Source organism: Bradysia coprophila, unplaced genomic scaffold (genome assembly GCF_014529535.1).
Source record: "Bradysia coprophila strain Holo2 unplaced genomic scaffold, BU_Bcop_v1 contig_151, whole genome shotgun sequence".
Classification (NCBI taxonomy): domain Eukaryota; kingdom Metazoa; phylum Arthropoda; class Insecta; order Diptera; family Sciaridae; genus Bradysia; species Bradysia coprophila.
The window spans coordinates 8,141,594-8,163,127 of NW_023503423.1; the positions used below are offsets into that span (position 1 = coordinate 8,141,594).

The 21,534-nt window shown below is 38.2% G+C and overlaps 3 protein-coding genes across 4 annotated transcripts; 1 reads left to right on the forward strand and 2 right to left on the reverse strand.

The window, feature by feature from the left end:
* Positions 1 to 901: 901 nt before the first annotated feature.
* LOC119074818 (hrp65 protein-like) lies at positions 902 to 8,011 on the reverse strand. Of its 2 annotated transcripts, none has more exons than XM_037181107.1 (6): positions 7,630 to 8,011; positions 3,376 to 3,843; positions 2,709 to 3,290; positions 2,549 to 2,644; positions 2,411 to 2,472; positions 902 to 1,050 (listed from the first exon to the last, which is right to left on the reverse strand). In XM_037181107.1, exons 1-6 carry the CDS (start codon positions 7,864 to 7,866, stop codon positions 1,047 to 1,049), a joined length of 1,449 nt encoding a protein of 482 aa, XP_037037002.1. In that variant the 5' UTR covers positions 7,867 to 8,011; the 3' UTR covers positions 902 to 1,046. The 2 variants fall into 2 exon arrangements, with proteins under 2 accessions (XP_037037002.1, XP_037037001.1); XM_037181106.1 differs by having other exon boundaries at positions 2,549 to 2,653.
* A 1,384-nt stretch (positions 8,012 to 9,395) lies between these two features.
* LOC119074816 lies at positions 9,396 to 11,761 on the forward strand. Its single transcript, XM_037181105.1, has 5 exons — positions 9,396 to 9,573; positions 9,660 to 10,221; positions 10,402 to 11,109; positions 11,220 to 11,389; positions 11,466 to 11,761. Exons 2-5 carry the CDS (start codon positions 9,726 to 9,728, stop codon positions 11,589 to 11,591), a joined length of 1,500 nt encoding a protein of 499 aa, XP_037037000.1. The 5' UTR covers positions 9,396 to 9,573; positions 9,660 to 9,725; the 3' UTR covers positions 11,592 to 11,761.
* Positions 11,762 to 17,121: 5,360 nt separating this feature from the next.
* Positions 17,122 to 20,324, reverse strand: LOC119074814 (aminopeptidase N-like). The gene is made up of 4 exons (XM_037181103.1): positions 19,681 to 20,324; positions 19,125 to 19,620; positions 18,680 to 18,906; positions 17,122 to 18,615 (listed from the first exon to the last, which is right to left on the reverse strand). Exons 1-4 carry the CDS (start codon positions 20,277 to 20,279, stop codon positions 17,133 to 17,135), a joined length of 2,805 nt encoding a protein of 934 aa, XP_037036998.1. The 5' UTR covers positions 20,280 to 20,324; the 3' UTR covers positions 17,122 to 17,132.
* Between the last annotated feature and the right edge of the window lie 1,210 nt (positions 20,325 to 21,534).

Consider the following 21,534-nt stretch of genomic DNA (forward strand, 5'->3'; position numbering starts at 1 on the left):
TGAAAATTATGAATATTTCAACTAACAGTAGATAAAATCTTGTGGCTAACACGTTAGTAAATGGAGTTTTGCGCACACGATGTGTTGCCGAACTCGCTCCGCTCGTATCGGCAATCTCACATCTAGTGCGCAAAACAAGCCCATTTACTAACTAGTTAGCAAAATAGCTATTCTGAGCTTCAAAAGAAGTATTTTTGTTTGTTTAAAGCCAGGGTTTAAGAACTGGTTTCCCAGTGAAACTGTAACGTTTTTTTAGAATTTCCATAACAAAAGCGTGATTTCCTTCGGAGTTAGGTGCAAATAGTTTTTATATGACTATTTGCACCCGGGTGCAAATAGTCACTTCGATGCAAATATTTGTTTTTCGCATGCAGCTCTTTTGAGTGGTTTGCCCCTCGCTAACCTGAAACGTGTAAATTTCGTTCGCTTTCAATAAAAACAACGACCAAATTTGGATTTTTTGTTTTTAAATTTATTTATGAGAAAAAAAGATTTAAAAATTTAAAAAATCTAATTTTTTGCTGTTTTTTTGTTTGTTTTTGTTTTGTTATTTTTTCTCCTTCTTTCAATTTCTTTTTATCAACGTCCATATTTTTCATATGCCAATCTATCAGCCAATGCATCAATCAAAATATATATCACGAAAGTATAAACTGGGATTTCCTTTTTTTTCATTGTGTTAAAAAACATAAATTTTACAATTCAAATGGAAACTACACAATTAATAATTTGTGTTGTTGTTTTGCTTCTTTGTTGCTTTTTTTTACTTAAAAAACGAAACACTTTGTTTTATAGCTTAATAATCATTATATCATTACTATCAACGAAATTAATTTTGTCCATTAATTTATCATAAAATCGGATCGAATGAACTAAATTCAGATTTTTGTTTTTTGTTTACTCACATTCTTACGGTTCTAAAACTGTGGGCCATATTTTGCTAATTAAATATTATTATACGGTGTGTATGGGTGTGTGTTTGTGTGGGTGTAAATGTTTAAGGTGTAAATAACTACACGCACAGTAAAAGCAAACGTTCAGTTCATTCATCTGAAATGAAAGAATAAAAAAAAATTCATTCAAAAATTTGGGTTAAAATGTGGGATTCCCTTGCCCCAAACGGTTAAGAGATATTTTCAAAATTTGCAGTCAGGAATTTAAAACAAAATTGTGGGTGCAACAAATGGACATTTTCAAAGAATGTGGGCATTTCTCTCCTGATAACAAGTATTTTGATCGCATTACGTCAAATTTTTAGCCCACTGTCCACATTTAGGCGAAAAAGTGTGTTACTTTGGAGAGAAAAATTGGTTTGTGGGTGATACCCTTTACCACTTCACTTGCAGATTGTGTAAATTTATGTAATCTGCAAGGGTTTCTCCAAGTGGGTTAAAGTATCACCCACAATTTTTCCTTTAAGAGTGACACATTTTTGTGTGTCTTAATGGTTTTACTTTTACAAAAAAGATTTTGGTTCCAACAAATCATCAAGAAACGAATTTTTTTGCTACCTAAATGTAGACTACAAATTTGCAAACGGTCCATGGCTCTTAATCGACAAATGAATAAACGAGAACAAACTGAAATTTTCACACTCAAAATTAACCGAATGTTGCAATAGCTTCAGATTCAAAAGCTTTCTGGCCTTGGGCAATTTTCAGGTGGACTTAGAATTTCATGGGAATAAAATTCTATAGTTCGATCTCTGCGGGCTGTGGGCCAAGAAATTAGAGACTATTCGCAAAGTGCTCACACGAAAAATGAGGTTTTTTTTAGACTACCTCTCCTGTCGCACGCAAGAACGTATGGACAATTCTTTGAGAACATATTGAAGCTCACGCTTTCTTTTGACTCCTTCCCCAAAATGATCGTGCGTCACTTTGCTAATGAGGCCTATTTTATCTACACTACACTCATCTCTTACAGAAACGCAGTGAACTCTGGTGGATAAGAAGACCACTCACGATCAAAAGACTCCTAATCTCACGAATCAAGAGGCAAAAGCACAAAAGGAGAGAGAAATTGTCAAGGGAAACAAAAAGTCAAAATTATCGACAGCTCTGCCACGTCAAAGCATTAAGCTGATCAGATCTACATCTACATCAACCGTACAGAATGCGTTTAAATACCTAAATTTGTACAAATTGCCCGAAGCTTTACTAAACAGTCGCTAAATGTTTCCAGAGACGTGCTCCTGTGACAGTGTTCGAAACTTTCACAGTTACACGTTGATGGTTCGGAATGTTTCTGATGGTCCGGCTACATCTGGTTTGAGAAGCGCGAAGTAAATGGTCGTTTAAACTAACTAAACCTTAATCGATATACCGGCGAAATGTTGTTGCACTGAGACATTTGCAGATGGCCATCATTTTATCGTTTTGTGACGACGGACAAACTTCTTTCAACTCACCTTTTAACGGCTCCGTTTTGATTAGATTTTTTCCGAAATGGTTTGCCTTTGTCATTGTTTGCCTACACACCAACCGAAAAACGAAAGGCCCGTGGTAATCAATATTGAACTTGGATCAAGCGCTGCATTTTACATTACCTGATTCCGTCCATGATTGTAACCGGTAGCATTACCAGAACCATGACCCATCGGCTGACCATTCTGTGAATCTAGCATTGAAAATAGCTGCTGTACCTGCGCGACCTAAACACGTTTACTTTCAAAACAATAGATCCACTTGTAAGCAGTCACAACTAACCTGCATTAAAATGGCATTCTGCTGTTGCCGTTGCAATAGTTCAGCCTCGCGCAATCCAATGTGCTGAGCCATATTATATTGCATTTGACGTTGCAACTGTTCCTTCAGTTCGTAATCGTTGCGACGTGAATTGCCACCTTCACGCATACGCAGCCGTTGACGCAACACCTCCGTTTCATGTTCGAATCGAGCGTATTCCATTTGGGCTTCTAATTTGTCCGCCTCGATCATCATTTCCTGTTTCAGTGCTTCCTGTTTCTGCTTGTACAGGTCGAATAGTTGTTTCCAGCGCAGAGCGTACTCGTGCTCGAATGAACCATCATACGCTATGCGAGGTCCTAGCTGGCGAGCTAAGTTAAAGTCATTGTGTTTCTTGTTAAATGTACGCTCGGGTACACCGTCAGTGTCGTCAATGTGTTCGAGAAGCTCTACTATGCATGGACGTAAGGACGATGTTAGAAAATATGATTTTTCGCTGCAAAATCTAATGGCACTCATTGCGCTGGACTTTCGAGCGAATTCGACGATGCCTTCGCCAGCTGGTTTGCCACGATCGTCAACGATGATGACAGCGCGTTCAACCTACAAAAAACGATGATGCAAGAAACGGTACATGTTACGTTGAAACAACAAACGAATCTCAAGTACAATAAATCGTTCGACTCACCTTTCCAAACACCTCAAACGACCGATACAGCAACTCATTCGAAATATGAGACGACAAATTCTTCACCTTAATCGTCGTTGCATTCGGTGCGAAACGAACGCGAATCGTCCGATTCATATGCATCGAACCATCCAATTCTAATTTTGCTTTTTCTGCGTTAGCGCGATAGTCGACCTTCACAAAGCAAAACGTTTTGTCGGTATTTAAGAAGATGTCGTCAATTTTACCATACGGCTTGAACAGTTGCTTTAAGTTCTCCTCCGTTATGTCGTTGGATAGATTGCCCACGTACAATCGATTGCGGCCGGAAAATTTAATTTCTTCATGATCGATCGGTGCGATGTCAAAGAATGGACCTCGAAGATTCTTTATTTTATGGATGATCATATAGTCTTCGCCACGGTGTTTGTTGGCATTGTTTTGTTGATTACGTCTCGGATTTTCTTCGCCATTTGATTGTTTGGTGGGCTGGTGGGATAGATATGGGAAATCGAAACTAATTATTTTTCATTCGGGAAGTAGTAGGCTCTTGGTTGGGACGTTTCATTTTGACAAGTGTGAGGGATTCGCTAGGCATGATATAAATGTCCAAACAATTCGCTCATGTCAACGAAGTAATGGCTGATTTACAGGGACGCGTTGAGTAAAAGATTTTTTTGTACATCACAATAACACCAAAAGAGTTTTAAAATCGGACGCATGGGAGCTTCGAACTGAAATAATTTTTTTGTGTGCCTATTTTCGTGATCAGGGAACTGTTCTGCATCGAACCTGCCCGCAGGCCTTAAAAACCATATACTTTTGCCAACACGCTACATACAATCTATTACATAACAGACGAGGTCACGCTATTTTATTGAAATTTTGACCCTCATCCTCACTGCTTCAAGGAGCAAAATAGTCGAAATTGACCCAAATTTGTTAGAACCATCATGATCATGACGCGTCATTTCTGTCCCTTGAGGACAATGTCAAAATGAGCCTCGCTTCATTATCACTTACTGTTAGTAGGGCTCACTAGTTGAACAAAATACATTTTTTGGTGCATTTTGGTATAAAAGCGAGAATTTTTTACCATTGATAAATATGCAGTTGTAGATTCCAAAACGATTAGGAGACTCCGGGGACTCCGGTCGAAGTTTTAGATGCAGAGGTAACTTCGATGAATTTCTGGGTAGCGGCTATCGAAGCTACACAAGTGATATTTGGCTCAAAGGAAAGCTAAAGGTTAAAAGTTTTTTTTGTGCAAAAGTATTTCCAGAATTTTCCGTCTTTCCAGCAGTTTTTCCGAATTTTCTTAAAAATGATATTTTAAAACTGAGGTGAAAGTTAGGTAATTTTTAAAATTGATTCAAAAACGTTTTATCGTTGCACGTTCAGTTTCCAATGTTTTAACGATGAAAAAGTTTTTGGATGTTCCGCAACAGAGGCAACTAGTTTCAGTTTTCATCGAAAATTTGGACCCTTGAACGTGCAACGATAATAACGAAGAAAAAAAACTTTTTTGAATCAATTTTAAAAATTACTTAACTTTCAAACTCAGTTTTAAAATATCATTTTTAAGAAAATTCGGAAAAACTGCTGGAAAGACGGAAAATTCTTGAAATTTTTTGGACAAAAAAAAACTTTGAATCTTTAGCTTTCGTTTGAGCCCAATATAACCTGTGTAGCTTCGATAGCCGCTACACAGAAATTCATCGAAGTTACCTCTGCATCTAAAACTTCAACCGGATGTAGATGGCGCTAGATGTCACTTTTCAAAGTTTACTAATCGTTTTGGAATCCACAACTGCATATTTATCAATGATAAAAAATTCACGTTTTTATACCAAAATGCAGCTAGTGAGCCCTACTATGTATTAGTTTAAAACATTAGCTTCGGTTGTCATGATGTGTTTACCATAATATTTGCCGAAATTAGACGTACTCCAGCACAGAGCCTGTCTGTACATCGGTAAAAATCAAACATATAATTTTCCTTTTCAATGTGATTTAATCAATGGAAATGCAAGCCGTGTGTCAAGCAAACAATTCAATTTCATTTGCCGAAGTTTCTCGTCACAAATAGCATGATGTAACATTAATGTTAGTCTGATACTCTTTGTGCTCCAAATTAATAATTCAAACATATGTTTACGTTACCAATAGATACTCAATTGAAATGAAAATTAATTAAATTTCCACCACAAAAGCAATTCAAAACTTGACATATTGAAATGACGAAATAATTTCAATTATAATTCGTTGGTCGTATATCAAATATATTATACGTACGGCTGTAACTGGATTCTGGCAATTTTCATCTTATTGGATCGTTATAGGGCGGAGAAAATTCGAGTGAAAGGCAAACAAACCTTTTAAGAAAGTTGGATGTTGGTGAGTTTGTCATGGAGATATAATATGGGGCACACATGAAGATTCTGAGAGCAATTGTAACCTAGAGTAGATTGATTGGGCTTTTCAATGTAATATTAACGGCAGGCTTGCTACACGCTTGATTTTGATGATCTCTTTTACAGATTTTGGAATTAGTTCATGTATTTGACCGTTGAAGAGTAGATCACCACCGGTTTCGAGTGGGTTTGGTTTTTTATTTTTTTCCATGTTATTGACAAATTCAAATTTTATTAATTGGAAGGTAACGCAAATTGCACAGAGACGTTTTTTTATGAAAATATTTTTCCATTTTTTCTTACATTTTTCCACATTTTCCCAAAAAAAAATGTTTTTCGGAAAAATGTAAAAAAAATTCTCGAAAACGAGAAACAATTTAGGAGAACATGGGAAAGCTGTTTTCCCGAAAGTAGTCACTGGCGAAAAAGAATTTCACCTAGAACAAATTGAAGACCATGGGCATGCATTCGACATTGCAATTTGTACAATATAACATAGAGAAACTTAATTTTAAAATCCACCGAAACCCCGTGTTTCCACTTCTACCTACATAACACGCACACTGAATGGGCCAATCTGATTTTATACCATCGACGGATAGATTTAATTGTTCCTATACATTACGTAGTTGAGACACATTGATTTGATAGCATATTATGCAAGAGTTAAGTGGTAGAACATCACAATATACGGTTGTCAAGGCAATTGTAACGTTCATAAATTACTAACATTGATTACCTGTGTGCTCTCCTGCAAAATGTAAAATTGAATAGAAGCATTCAGCATTCAGTTAGCATACACAATCGACTAACTTATATTATTATAGAAAGATGATTCGGTGCGCTGGTGTTAATCGGCACCTAGATACAGGGCCTGATTAAGACTTAGAGCGCCACTGGGCTATTTCGTTTCCATCGGTTTAATCCGGCTTAGCCTAGATAACAGTACCACCATATTTGGAGTGAGACTCTATGATTTTAGTCGTTTGATCAAAGTAAATGGCCCAACAAAAACCAAATGTTTTTGATGTAAAAAATTGCAAATCACTGTCGCTCACCACAAACGGACCGGTAGTACACTCTACACTTGAATAGATACCATTATTTATATGAAAAAGGTTAGGAGTAAGGACAACTGAACTGTTGGGTTGTTGAAACTGTTTGTGAATCAATAGACGGTGTGTTCGATTCAATTATAATTCATAGACGAATGTAAGGAAAAGGACTCTGGTCAAAGTTACACGCATTTTCGGTTGATGCCATTGAGATTTATCTTGAGTTCGAAGCAGTTTTAGGTGTTTCGTACGGGTCGGCGTTAGCTATGTTTTTGTCTGTTTCAAAGTAAGTTATCAAATTCTCGACTAATGTTCATCTCTCAGATTTAATGATACGTTCTCTGAGCACTCAGTCTTTGTCTTTCCTATCAGTTAAACGTGAGTGGTTTAAATTGGTTTTTATGACCTTAACTTCGAAAGTAGATACTTTCCTCGGTTGCAGTCAAGCAAGCGATAGAAACATCTCAGACTAGGTGGAAATTAATGTATTGTTGCAATGTGTGAAAATACCGGCTTTTAAATCATGAACTCAATTCCAATAAGAAAAAAAAAATCTTTTAGACTTATACGAATCAGGTGTGTCAGGTTGCACATAAAATCAAGGACCCGTATGGGTTTGTAGTTCACCGTCAAATGCTTGAAATGTTTTAGAATACAATCGTCGGTATACAATTATCGTCTTAATTTGTGCTAAAGTCGATTAGGTGTGGCGAATAAGCGAAAATATTCCCTTCGGACAACACAAAGAAAACAATGGCATTGAAGATGTACCTGGTCGATTGACACAAAATAGTAATTAAACTAACTTGTTTTTGTCCGTTGTCTCCTTTATCATCGCTCTTATCCTTTTTATTTCGATTTCTGTGTTGACCGGATTTACTCTTCGAAGTTGTTCCGCCATTTTTGCTTTGGCCACTTTCAACAGTATCAGACGGCTGCTGTTCAACAATTTTATCGACATCTTCAACCGTATTTTCACTGTCGTCCGGTGTACTTTTGCTCATAACGTCAATGTAATTCCATTCATCAGCTGGATCTTCCATTTTTCGCGTGTAATTTAATGTAAATTACGCAAAATATTGCATAGAACACCCAACAACACTCGGCAAAAGTATTTTTTTTTGTTTTTGCTTGAAAGAATGGCACCGATGTTAGTCCAGTGTTGACATACGGACAAATTACATGGATGCACTGGATGCATGACCGAGATCGATGAGGTGATAAGTGAAGAAGGAATAGATAACTTTTTGCACAGAGTCTTTTTAAAACGGAAATATTTGGGCTAAAATAGTATGCTCATTCCAAAGACACTAGACGGTCTAGTCTACATTTTGATTTATTCATTGAATCATAGCTTTCGATCATCTGCTGATTGAGCTCAGTAGAACTGTATAGCTCGATGTAAGTAGACCTATCCTAAAGTATCCAGTGGAATTGTGCAGCTACTGGTTTGTATGTCTATGTATGCATCGCATCCAATCAACTAATTTAGATATTCTGCAAAACAGTAAACTATTCTACTCTCTAAGTGCGCCTCAAATTTAAATTTTTGATTGAATGAATGGGTGAACAGATGAATTGAAAAATAAGGTTCAACGCTTCCTTATGATAATATCTTGAATGGGAATGATTCCGCGCTGCGTTAGTTAGGCCGATGGATACTTTTGGTCATCGAGATACGAATATGAAATAACCGTCCTTGTCTATGATATTCATTGTTGTGTTAGTTTATCAAAGGAGTGTACTTGTGCATCATACATTTTTCAATCATTTTGCGTGGGTCTATTTTTTAACCATTTTGCAGACGTTTATCACGTAAAGCTCGCAATAGGTCGATCGTGGTCAAAAATCAGTCTGCCTAAAACTTCTGGTCGGATCGTTGAACCTCGCTGCAATCTAGCCTGTTTGTCATTCAGCTTGGGCCAACCTTTAGATGCCTCTGTTGCATAAATACTTGTATGAATCTCGGTGCAAAGAACTTTATTAGGAACACGATGTGTATTATGAGAAACGGCCTGCGCCTTACACATCTAGAGGCATACATACACAAAGTATATAAACAATGAAGGTAATGCAAATCCACAGTTACACACGGACCCAAAATTTCAGGTGAATTTTAGCTCCGTCATGTTGCACACGTATTGAATTCGTTTGCGTCAAGTTGTATTTAGTGGTGAATTGGAAGGATTTAGGGCCGTCATGATGCACATACGAAAATGAATTCACCTGAAAGTTTGGATCCGTAATTTCTCTGATCCGCTGAGGGTCTACATTACCTTCAGTGTTTATGTACTCTGTAAATACACTCGTTTCGTTCTTGGTCCTATAACGTTATCATATAATAGATAAGACTTTGTCGCTTGTGAGTCAGTAGACAACGTGACGAACTCGAATTTATACAGAATTGGAATATAATGAATACAACAGTATTCGGTGGCTTCGCGACGAGTTAGTGGTGACATGTTCTTTCAGTATAATAATGATAAAATTGACAGCACTGTTCCAAAAGTAGTTCATTGATTTTTTGTTATTGTTTTCTGATGTTGGCACCATTCAGTTGAATTGTCAAAATAAATGAAATCATCAAATGTCAAATGTCAAAAGATTAACATACAAAAAATCTTTGCAATTCCTTTTATTTATTTAAATGTTTTTTCATGTTGAGAAATTTACACAAAGTTTTGCTAATTTAATTCTCCGTTGTTTTTTGGTGTAATGAATGTCGTTCTGCAAATTAAATTAGTTTATACGTGAGTCAATTACTCTGTCGTCGAAACGAACACTGTGGAGTCATAACAAAAGAAAAATGTTTTTTTTTCTCTCTAATCCAATTTAGTCAAGACATTACTTGCCAGATATATCGTAGGATACGCAGGCTCTGCAGAACAGAATAAAGAAGAAAATGTCTTACAGTCAACAAAATTACATGGAAGGTGTACCAGTGAAAATTTCCGAGAAATACAAACCACCACCAAAGATTTCATTACCACAAAGTATCGTCCAACGATTACTGTCATCCGATGTCCTCGAACAAACAAAATATGATTTCAATTTGGAACGAAATGTTTTGGTAAAAATTGCCGAATTGAAGAGTGTACGGAATCGTGATCAAACTGAACGGCGAGAGAGAATGCGTCAACGGCAGCTGGAACGACAACAAATGGTAGACGAACAACAAAAGCAATTGTTAACTGCTGTTTCGTATCCGAGTGCAGAAGATTTGTCGGATGATGAACCGGAGCACCAAAACGAACCAAAACGTTCGCATGAACCAGTCGCTGGATTTAGTTCACCGAACTTCGACACAATTCTGATGCCAACTGTGATACCCGGCCATGAATCAACCTATAGTAATCCGTTGACGAGTTTCAGTCACTTAAACAATGCGTATCGATCAGGTAAGTTTTGTAGGCTGGGATGGATGGGAACAGTTTAGTTCGAGGCTTTGTTCATCTCTTCAATTTTCATTGAAATCATTGGAAAGTGAAGGGGTTGACTTGAATTGAAACGATTGCAAATTTTGACAGACGCTGTCGTATGTAGTGCACAAGAACTGAAGACTTTATTTGATCCGACAGGAAACACCAACAAAATAAATTATTCGGATTTCGAAAATGACACGTCCAGTCCGTTTGACAACGTCGAGCTGAAGACCATCAACGATCTCGATATCTTGGCACAAGTGTTGAACCTTTCCACATTACAGTCGCATGAGACAACTACACCGGAAACGTCAACGGAGTCTACCAGTAGCGACACAACACCGATCCAACAACATGCGGTTCTACCGAATGACAATACAGAGGATCCGAACGGTAGTGTATATCCGCAACAAATAAACGGTGCAACAAATATTAGTTACGGTTCGGTTGCCAATCGAACGGAACGCCTAACCGAATTTCCACGTTATGCTAGCACCTATCAGTCGAACGAGAATTATTTCAATTTCGATAATCGAAACAACCAACAAACTCAACACTTAACGAATGCTGTCGATGTTCTGCCAGCAACAACAGTCATACCAAATAATGAATTTTACTGCAATTACAATAGTCCAACGTATAATCTGACGAATCACAACTACAACGTCCATGTCGGTTACAATATGAACAATGTCGATGCAGCGATAACAACATACAATGCGGCGTCAATGGTGACCGGTCATTTGGAAAAATCTAAATCGAAAAGTGTGCCCGATATTCTGAAAGAATTGAACGATGAATTGAGTAATTCGGAAATGAAAAGGCAACGGAACAATAGTCAATCAATTGCTAGTCCTACCGATGGTGAGTAAGGAATTTGCTGTGCATTTCTTTTATATAAATTCGATTGATGAATGGCTGATGATTGATCTGCGAATAAAGTCCTTTTTGATGCAAAATTGATTTCCTTGCAGATTACGAACCAATAAGTGCATCGCCACCGAAACAAGTCACGAAATTCGATGCTGCATTCCATAATTTACCGATTGCATCGCAGAAATTGATCAAAAACATCAGTTCGATGGGGTTCGATCACAATCGCGTGAGGAGAATATTCGATAAGCTCGGAAGTGATGATAAAAAGGTGAATGTCTGACAGTCAAACCGCTCTGTAAATTTTTATAATTTATTCGTCCCAACCATTTTTCCATTTATTGCAGATTGTTGAGCATTTAATTCCGCTGTGTGAGTTATTAGAATTAGGATTTGATGAAACGAAAATATCGGACGCACTGATTCGGTTCGAAAATGATAAGGACAAGGCATTAGACTATTTGATATCATAGTACTTAGTCGCTAGAAGCAACCGTTTTTCCTATAGCAAATTCGTGAAAGTATACACAATAAATATGCAAAAAAACACTTACCGTTCAACTGCTTACAGCAAATTATTTTCATTTTTTATTTTGAAAGAAAGAATGAATTCTAAATAAAGCTACCAACAATTTGTATATAATAAATGCAGACGTTTCTTTTGGGGTCCATACCGATGGTTTAAGAGTGATTATTACTTTGGCCTGGACTCAGGTCTACATTCTGATAAATTCTGAAGGTCACATCTGATTGGGTTTCCCAAAAAAAACATAGCTAACGCCGACCCGTATGAAACACCTATTCGTATCAAAAGCCTTTAATGTGATACTCTTCATTTCTCTTACTTCATTTTCTTCTCTGCTGAAAAACTATTCTTCCTTTTAAATCACTTACATTATCCACTCTTTGCCTTGTTATCATATACAATTAAATTGCCGGAGGCAATATAGACAGCCCCGTACGAAGTCAAATTTCATAAATTCCTATTTAAACAGCTATATACCGCTATATTTACGTATATTTCACTGTAAATAAACATTTCACAGAGGAATATGCTATTATATAGCTCTATTTGCCTGTATATAGCTCAATATAGCTGTATATAGGTATATATAGATGTCCATATATGGAATCCCTGAAACCCCACACACATAACAAATTATTTCCATGTTAACAGAAACTCTCTAAGTATCATTTTTCCCACTTTATATCACTTTTAATAAAATCCAATATGGCCGCCGGCAGCCATTTTGTTAGGAGACCGGAAATAGTACCGACGCTTTACATTCGTTAATACCTTTCAAACAAAAAAAAATTCATGAAATTCGGTCAAAATTTACTCGAGATATTGTCAAAATACACCACGTTCACTGTACTTCCGAGTAGCCAGATAAGAGCTCACTCCAAGAGACCTAGCTCACGCTCCGAAGAACATAATTCATAAAAAAAAATTTCCCTGATTGGTACGGTCAATACCTATCTAATAAAGCTAAAACAGACGAAATATGTTCAAATGTGGCCGACCTACAAGCAAAAACTGCTTGCCGCCCTGTGCCTGTTCCACACCAAGGGGTCTAACTCACGAGTCGGTTATCCGATTTCCATAAACTTTTTTTTTGTCGATCGGTATTGTAAATACCTTTTATTTGACGTATCACTTACAAGTTTAACGTTTAAATGTCCGGAGATATCTTCGAAAAACCGTAAAGCACTTATTGGGCCACAGCTCGGGAGGGGTCGATCCAAAATCACTCATCTTCGAACTTAGCCTGTCTTTTGACATTACCAAACGGGAAAAAAAGAATTTTCAAAATCGGATGCGTTTTACTCAAGTTATCGTGCAGACAGACAGACGGACAGACAGACGGACATTTTTTTTTTCGCGGATTTGGCATCTCTAGACAACCACAATAGGTTTCCCCTTACTCAGGGAGTCCAATTCGACGTGTTACAAACGTATGCGTAAACCTATAAGACCCCAGTACTTCGTACGGGTCTAAAAACTGAACTCGAAACAGTTGTTCGTTTCAGACAAAAATTTCAAGAAATAACCCGAAACCACAAAGTCATTGTTCGACTAAGGTCTCAGATTATTTTAGGTCAGGTTCGAATTTACGTTCGCTAACTACAGCTGACGAAGTGTTATTACCATCATCAATTAACTTTTCGGCGACTTTTAACTTTAAAGTCTCCTATGCTATTTCAGCTTTGATGCTTTGAGTTTTGGCCTCTTTCTTATGCTTTTCGTTTTTGTCTGACTCGTTTTGTTTCGATTTTGCTAATAACGCCTTTCGCTCTTTTTCTACATCTAAATGTAAAAAACATCTTTTACGGGCCGACGAGCCCTAACAATTTTCGAATAATTGGAAAATCTTCCACTTTATCGTAGAACTACAAAGTATTCTAACTATCCGAATAGCCGCAATCGTTTCTTCTAAGAGCTGCTCCTTGAAATTTCGGGAAACACAAATTTATTTAAGCTAAATCCTCGCTCAGGATCAGCATTCCTATGATTGAGTAATAAATACGCATTGGCCACACCAGATGGCCAAACTTTTCTCAAACATGATACACACCAGACTAAAGTTAACAATTGATTGACAATAAATGATTAAGTTGCCAGCAGCATCAACACAATCGATGAAAAGAACAATTGAAGCAATAGGTTTTTGCAAGTACCTTTTAGCACTATCGATCTCATTTGTTGAATAATTTGGGTTTCATGAGCTTTTTTTGGTGAAGTAAGCGAGGAACGGTTTTGAATATAGATGGTTCCACAGTCAGCATTAAAATGTTTTAACTAAAGTGAAACTGAAAATAATGAGTTTGAGGAGATTAGAGAGGTTTCAGGAGGATTTTTGAAAATCAAGGAGATCTAAGGAATCAAGGAGGAGTGGGCTCCCTGAGTAATTGATAAAAAATGATTTTCGCGACCACTTCGGAGAAAAATTTTCTAAGGGCCATGACAGCGCAACAAAAAAATTTCTGGAAAAAAGTTGTTCTCAGAATTTAACAACGATTCATTTGAGCCATACCTCGATCGGATCGCCGTCGGCTTGAATCCCGACTGTTCGAAGTTTTGGCGAATTGACTGTTAATGAAACATGGGGAATTCTGCTCATAGTTTGACAAACAGACGAAACCTTTCCATAGTTTCTCGTTCATCGACACAATAAGGACACGCTGTATCGATAAAATAATATTTTAACTTTCAGGCACCTCCGTTGTAACGGTTTTTTCGACAAGTGTAAATGTAAACCTTCCCTTCGCTTCGGATATATATATTGTCGAAAAGTCAGTTACCAAAGCTTGTTGATCGAAAAGTACACCTATGGCTTTGCTTTTATTACAAAACTGTTACCTCTTGTAATAAATTACTTACGCAGTATCCAATGTCATTTATTTGAAAGCAATTTTGTGTTAAGTTGTCAGGGGAGGTGCGGGAAAACCGGAAAATCTGTAGTTTTACTTGCTTTCTCGCCAATAGCCTCTGTTGTACAGACCCGATTTTTGAAAAATGAATATTTTGTTTCGCCTCGTCAATACCCTTCATTTGACGTATGGCACACCATTTTTGAACGAAAACATCCAGAGATATGCTTGAAAAAATTTTTCTTCAAGTTTTCTTTTCGTACAATCTTTAATGAGTGAGTTGAACAAAACATGCCTAAATTCACGGCAGAGTAAAATAAACCAGGCAGGAGCGGTTCATTTTCGAAACGTCAAATAAGGGACCTAATACACTGGATGAAAATGAACTCAAATGAACACTGACATAAATTGAAAAATTTTGTTCACAAAAAATATAATAATATAGATTATTCAGGTCCCTAGTCAAATCAGCGCTCCTGCCTGGTTAACTTTACTCTGTCGTGCTAAATTGTCAAGATTTGTATTTCACCCGCCCTCTTTCAGAACCTTGGGAAAAACTAGTGATTTGTCTCGTCTAGAGGTGTGCACCGCCGATTTTACGCCGGCGCGCCGCCGATTTTTTGCTAAATTTTCGGCGCGCCGCCGCCGAAAAATAATAGCTCACGCCGCCGCCGCCGCCGATTGTATTTTCGTCGCGCCGAAATTTTATACGTTTAGTGCTTTCAGAAATTTTAATGGGCGACAATAAATATAAACTTAAATTGAAAAATCTATACAAAAGTGTGTGCCTGAGTACATGTACAAGGTTTTAGCAAATGTTTATCGCTCTTAATTTATAAGTCAGGTTTCTATATGCTGCTATGTTTCTATATGCGTAGAAAGGAGTTTTTTGTTAAAAATTTTTTGTTGAAACTTTGGGTTTTTCTTCTTACTTGCACTGTACGACGGTGATTTTGTTTCTGATGCTACGATAGGGTTATCTTCGAAGTAGCTTTCTATAACGTATCCTATTTCTATCAGTAGATGGCAAGTGTTTTATGCATATTTTTAAATACTTCTTCTTCTTCTTTTTCAGCCTGTTTCTATCCACTGCTATCCATTGCCATTTGCTGCCAGTTTGTACCTGCAATATTCTTAATTCCGTTTGTCCATCTCTCTGGTGGTCTACCTATAGCTCGTCTTTTATATGGTCGCCATATAAATACTAGTCCAAAGAAAAAGTTTGCTGCTGTCTTGGGAAGGGTATCGATGGATACTACTGAGGATGGTCAGATCACGCTGGCCCGAGACCGCCATCGATACCCGAGGTCGAAACAGCATTTGTCTTTTCTGTATCCTCACTTAACGTGAACTCTTGGGTACGTTACTCTATTTTCTGTGCATATAAGAGGAAGAAGAAGGAGAACAAAATTCAGTGAATCAGTCAAAACTACTGTAATTGTAAAGTGGCAAACTTAAGACCTTATGTGGAATTTGGGTGGAAAATGGCGCAAATCACGTGTTTTAGGAATTTATAAAGTGGAAAATCTTTCCGGTTTCAAGTTTTTTCGTCAAAAAGACGAGACACGGGTATCTTTATTTTCAATTTTTAGCTGCTTTATTTAAAAAATTTGGGAAAAAAAATCATTTTGGCGTAGTCTATGCACTTATTACTTATAAATTTAAGTTTATCTAAATCTCTTATTTGCGAAAACCTTCTACTACGATCTCACTCCTTCATCGAAGATGGACTAAAGGCAACGGGAACGGTTATTGCATAAATCGAAAGATAATAGTAGTGAGTTTGCGTAAATGACATAAATTATAAGTTGGAAATAAGAAGCCTGCAGAACATCTGGTATGAAGATGTGACTTAAAATTTCCAAATTATAATTTGACTTATAGCTTACATGTCATTTACGCAAACTCATTAATCATTCTTGGATTCATTAAATTAGATGTTTTCAAAATAATAGGTGATTGTACATTGTACACAATATAAAAGGTGAGATACGCCTCAGTTGATTCCCCTTGTATAAGTGGTTGATACTTCAGATTACAAGATAGTAAGATTTCAGTGTTCGGAAAAATGATTGCGCACGCTTTTTCAAATGTTTTTGCATTATTTTCGAAAGTTTAGATTTTTTGTAAATTTATCGGCGCGCCGATCGGCGCACCGCCGCCGACTATAAATTTCTTCCGGCGCGCCGCCGCCGATCCCTTACCAGTCGGCGCACCGCCGCCGACTATTTTAAGATCGGCGCACACCTCTAGTCTCGTCAATACCTTGCATTTGATGTTTTTTTCACTAGTTTTTCAAGCATATCTCTGGATGCTTTCGCTCAAAAATGGTGTGCGATATGTCAAATGGTAGGTAGGTATCGATGCGAAACAAATAAGCAATTCTTAAGAAAATAGGGCGTGTATAACAACAGCTATTAGCTGGAAAGCAATCAAAACTGCATATTTCCCTGTTTTCCCGCATCTCCCCAGGAGACAGGCCTTGCAATAAAAATTTTAATTTTTAAATTTCATTCGTCATTTGGGTCCAGTACCTATTCTTTGAAGCCAATTTGGATTTTCTAAGATACCAGGTAAGTTACCGATGTATCAGGACCAATAAAACGGTAATATCTAGACATTGAAATTTATAACAAAAACCTTTAATGTCTCTGCCGCTCAAAGAACCGAACAATGTCCTGTAAATTTTGCTCTTGCCAGTTAAGAATGCCTCGGGCAGAAACTCTCAAATTATTTCCGGTATTCGAAGTTATTGCTCCATTGAGCTGAAGATGCGTCAAAAGGTCAGCAAATACATCGAATAATTCTTCTGTTGGTATACGAATAGCTATGTTCGAACATAGTGTCGACACAAGATTCGGCGCGATCGAATTGATACCGCCATAATTCAGTCGAACAAAATCTATCAACACCAACAGAGAGCCAATGCCGTTGTTCAAAGGAGACGACAAAATATTAGACCTTTCTGCATTCGACACTGTTCCCGGACGAATTGCTGTTAGTAAGTGTTCGTACAGAATTTCTTCATTTTCAATGCAGCCAAGTCCTGCGATTATCCTGTTTCGTTCAATCTGACGCGTAGCAGACGATAACAGATTTTGCAATGCCTCTACGCTGTCTGCGTCACTTTGTCGTATTCCATTGCAATAGATTTGAGCAACTACGTCAGGATGAACTGTCTGTTGCGACTCAAACACATTTTCTAATTGCTGAGCTGTATCAGATAGACATTGTGGCAGTCCGTGGAAGCAAGCCAAATTTATCGCAACTTGTCTGGCATATCGATCGAGTCGTGGCTCGTTTTCTATTACATTCACACCTAATTTGTTGTACATAGCAACGACATTCTTCAAAACATACTCTTGAAAGTCATCATACACTGACGAGCCAAGTAACCAACGGTTGTACAGGAATAGAGCTCGGTCAGCACTGTCCCATGGGATAAAATCCGTTTCTCTTTCCAAATAGTTCATGATATCCAAGGGTATGTCGAAAGTGATGCGTCCAGATCGGGCGACATGGAACGAATCGTCAATAAGTTGATTGCGGTTTAACAGATGAATTCGATCATACTGTGGACCATTCAGCTGTTCAATAATTAAATTCCACAATTGATTGTCGTAGTTGACCCGATAGTATCCACTCTGTTGAATGTTGAGCACAATCCAATCATCTGGCATCCACGGTTTCGGTGTTGAATCATTCCGTATCTCCGATTCCCTTGCCGTTAACCACATATCAGCTGTTGTCGTATTGAAATTGGGATTCGATGCGACCACATAAGTGATCGGTACATGCCAAACATTATCCGACGATTGATTGGTGTAAAAGAATCTTGACTGCTGTAAGTTCAGTACATTTCCCGACCGAGTCACTGTGATGATTGGAACACCTGCTAGAAGTTCCCATGTACTTAAAATAGCATGAACATCGGGAGTGTTGTCTGGAATGGCTTCGTTTACTCCTTGTTGGACTCCAGCGTACAGAAGGGCAGAATTTGTGTAGTTATCTTGGCGGTCTTGTAAGAAAAAGTGTAAGCCTCGTCTCCATGTGTCATGACCGAGTGCATTTTGTATCATGTGCAACACACTGCCAGCTTTATGGTAGGATACAATGTCGAACAAACTGGTGACAAATGGTAATTTACTGAGAACTGATAATAGAGCACCCAAAAACAATGTCATCTTACTCTTCGATACGGTCAGGATGTTCGACATAATGTGTCATCGCTCGAACATTCGGATTGGCATCATTCTCTAGCGCAACGTGCATGTATTCGACTAAGAAAGAGTCCATGTATCTGGCGTCCGGATACGTCACGTGCGGAATAAAAAATTCATAGAGAGCAGCGAAACCTTCATTGATCCACAAGTACGTCCACCATGCAGGATTTACGAGATTTCCGAACCATTGATGCTATAAAAAAAAGTTGATAAAATTCGTGTGTGAATAGACAAGCTTTGTGTCGGGGAAAGCCAGACACTCAAAAACGTCGAGATTAGTATGTCTGGCTTCTGATTACAATATCTCTCGTTTTCGGTCCAATTAGACAAAATCACTTAATGACACTCGATCAGGTGGCGATTAAAATAAACGTACGTACACACCACTCGAAAAGCTATTTTTACACTTACGATGAACTCGTGGGCGACGATTGTGATAACATTGTCCTGATCTCGCGTTCTATCCAAACTCGGATCCCAGAGCAAAAACGGTTCTCTGTACAAAACAAGGCCCGAATTTTCCATTGCCCCGAATGCAAAGTTGGGACACGCAAATTGATCCATTTTCGGAAATGTGTAATTGATTCCGGTGTACTCCTCCATCATCCTCATTTGCCGTATAGACGTTTCCAGCGCCATTTCACCTTCTCCATTCAGAATCGAAGCACTCTTTCCGAAAATGCGTTGCGGTGGTGTAACAGCCAAATCCTCGGTAAAAATAAAGTCGGAAACGGTGAATGCCACCAGGTAGCTTTGCATTCTTAACGTTTCGGCGAATCTCGTTACAACGTAATCAGTTCCTGGTTCTGGAACGATTTCGGCCACATTCATATTGCCGAGTGCCGTGTAGCTTGTGTGATGTCTAATGGATACGTTGAAACGTGTTCGGTGCAAAGGTTCGTCATAACTGAAACCGAAAAGAATTTCTGATTGTTGGAACGAGGGATGCGTAAAAACATTGGCTCACCAAGGAAATGCGCGACGGGCTTCGGTAGCTTGAAATTGAGTTGATGCAAGCCATCGTGTATTGCCTGCTGGGTCAACATACCAAGCACGATAAATGCCCAAACCATCATCGGTCATAGTTCCATTGTACGTGACACTTACTGAGTATTCCTGCCCCTGTTCCAATTGTTGATTTGGTTCTATGATCAAAAATTCCAAAGTTTCGTTTAGGTGCCACGCAACATCATCTTCAATCAAATTATTGTTGGAGTCAAATAAATTGACTGTCTCAATGGTCAAATCACGGTACTGCAGTGTCAATTCAGACGTCGGTTCTATACACCGAAATCTTACGGTCACCTGACCGTTGAATTCAAAATCTCCTCTGTGTATATCAGTAGAGATCCAGATGTCATATGACATCGGCAGTGTGGTATTTGGAAGTCGATAGCTGATACCATCATAGGGATCAACCAACGGCAGAATGGAACTGTCGTCTTCGAAATCCATAAACGGTATATGGTTTTCTTGAAATGATGTTTTCATTCCTGTTCGGGGATTGACTCCACCACCAAACGCTAGAGTAATTCCGATAGATAAGAACAGCACGTTCGACAACATTTTAAGCAATTTGCTGTCGGGCTATACAAGAGTGGCTAGCGCTTAAATGATACTGACTTCAAAAACCAGAAAAGCCCTCAAGTAACCTAACACCGTATCTTCGAAATGTCTCCGATAAAATTTGGATTAGATTAAATTTTCCAATTACTTGCTGAAAATTATCAACATGAGAGGTACAGTATAATTTAGTTTGTATGATTGGCTTGGCCATACACACAGGGCCTATTTGATCGCAAGTGATTTGTAAACGTTTCTACAAATTTTACAGTTTCACTTAACATTTAACATTTCTGGTACAGGGCTCGGAACAGTTTGTTCTGACCTGATCTGAAATCTGCAAATGACGAATCTGTACTTTACAGATCAGATCAGATCAAGCTTGAATGTAATCTGATCTGATCTGGAAAATTCAGATCGACATTTTCAGATTTCAGATCAGATCCGGAGAGCCGAAAAATAAACGCCGGCGGCGTCTAGCCGTCCAAAAAAGGCGTGGCGGCGGCGGCTAAGTACGGCTTAGCCGTTAAAAAAGTTCAGGCGGCGACTGGGCCTAGCCGCCGACCAAAAAGGTCGGCTGGCCGCGGCTGGATGACAAATTTTTGTAATTTTCACGAATTTCTGCGATTTTTTACGAATTTTCGCTCTGTTCACAAGTTTTCGCGCTTTAAACGAATTTTTGCGCTTTTAACGAATTTTCATGAAATTTCAAATCTTTTACGAATCGAATTTTCGCAATTTTTACTATTTTCATAAAATTTGGGATTTTCACAAACAAAAGACCATGTCCATCGACAGTATTTTCTACAAATTCTTGAAAATTTTCTTAAATTTCTCAATTTTTCTTGGAATGTTGTTTTGAAGAAAAAATAAAAAACTTACGAAAATCAAAGTAGAAAATATCTTAAAGATAGACATAGCAAGGGACATTAAAAGTAGGGGTACATTCTCAAGTGACGGTACTGTCCCAAAAAATGAATTTAATTTTGTTGGTTTGTGTCATCTTTTTTGGATAAAATATGCACCAGCCGCCGAGTTAGCCGACCTAAACCTCTGGCGGCGGCTTACGGCGGCTAGCTGCAATTAGTCGACCAAAATCTCCGGCGGCTAGCTGCAATTAGTCGACCAAAATCTCCGGCGGCAGCGGCGAGTCGTTTTGGGTCTAGCCGCCGGTTTTCGGCGGCTGAAATTTGGCGGCTCTCCAGTCTGCAATAGGGCATGTTTTTTGTTGACGGTTTCTCCACTTGTCAGCAATTTT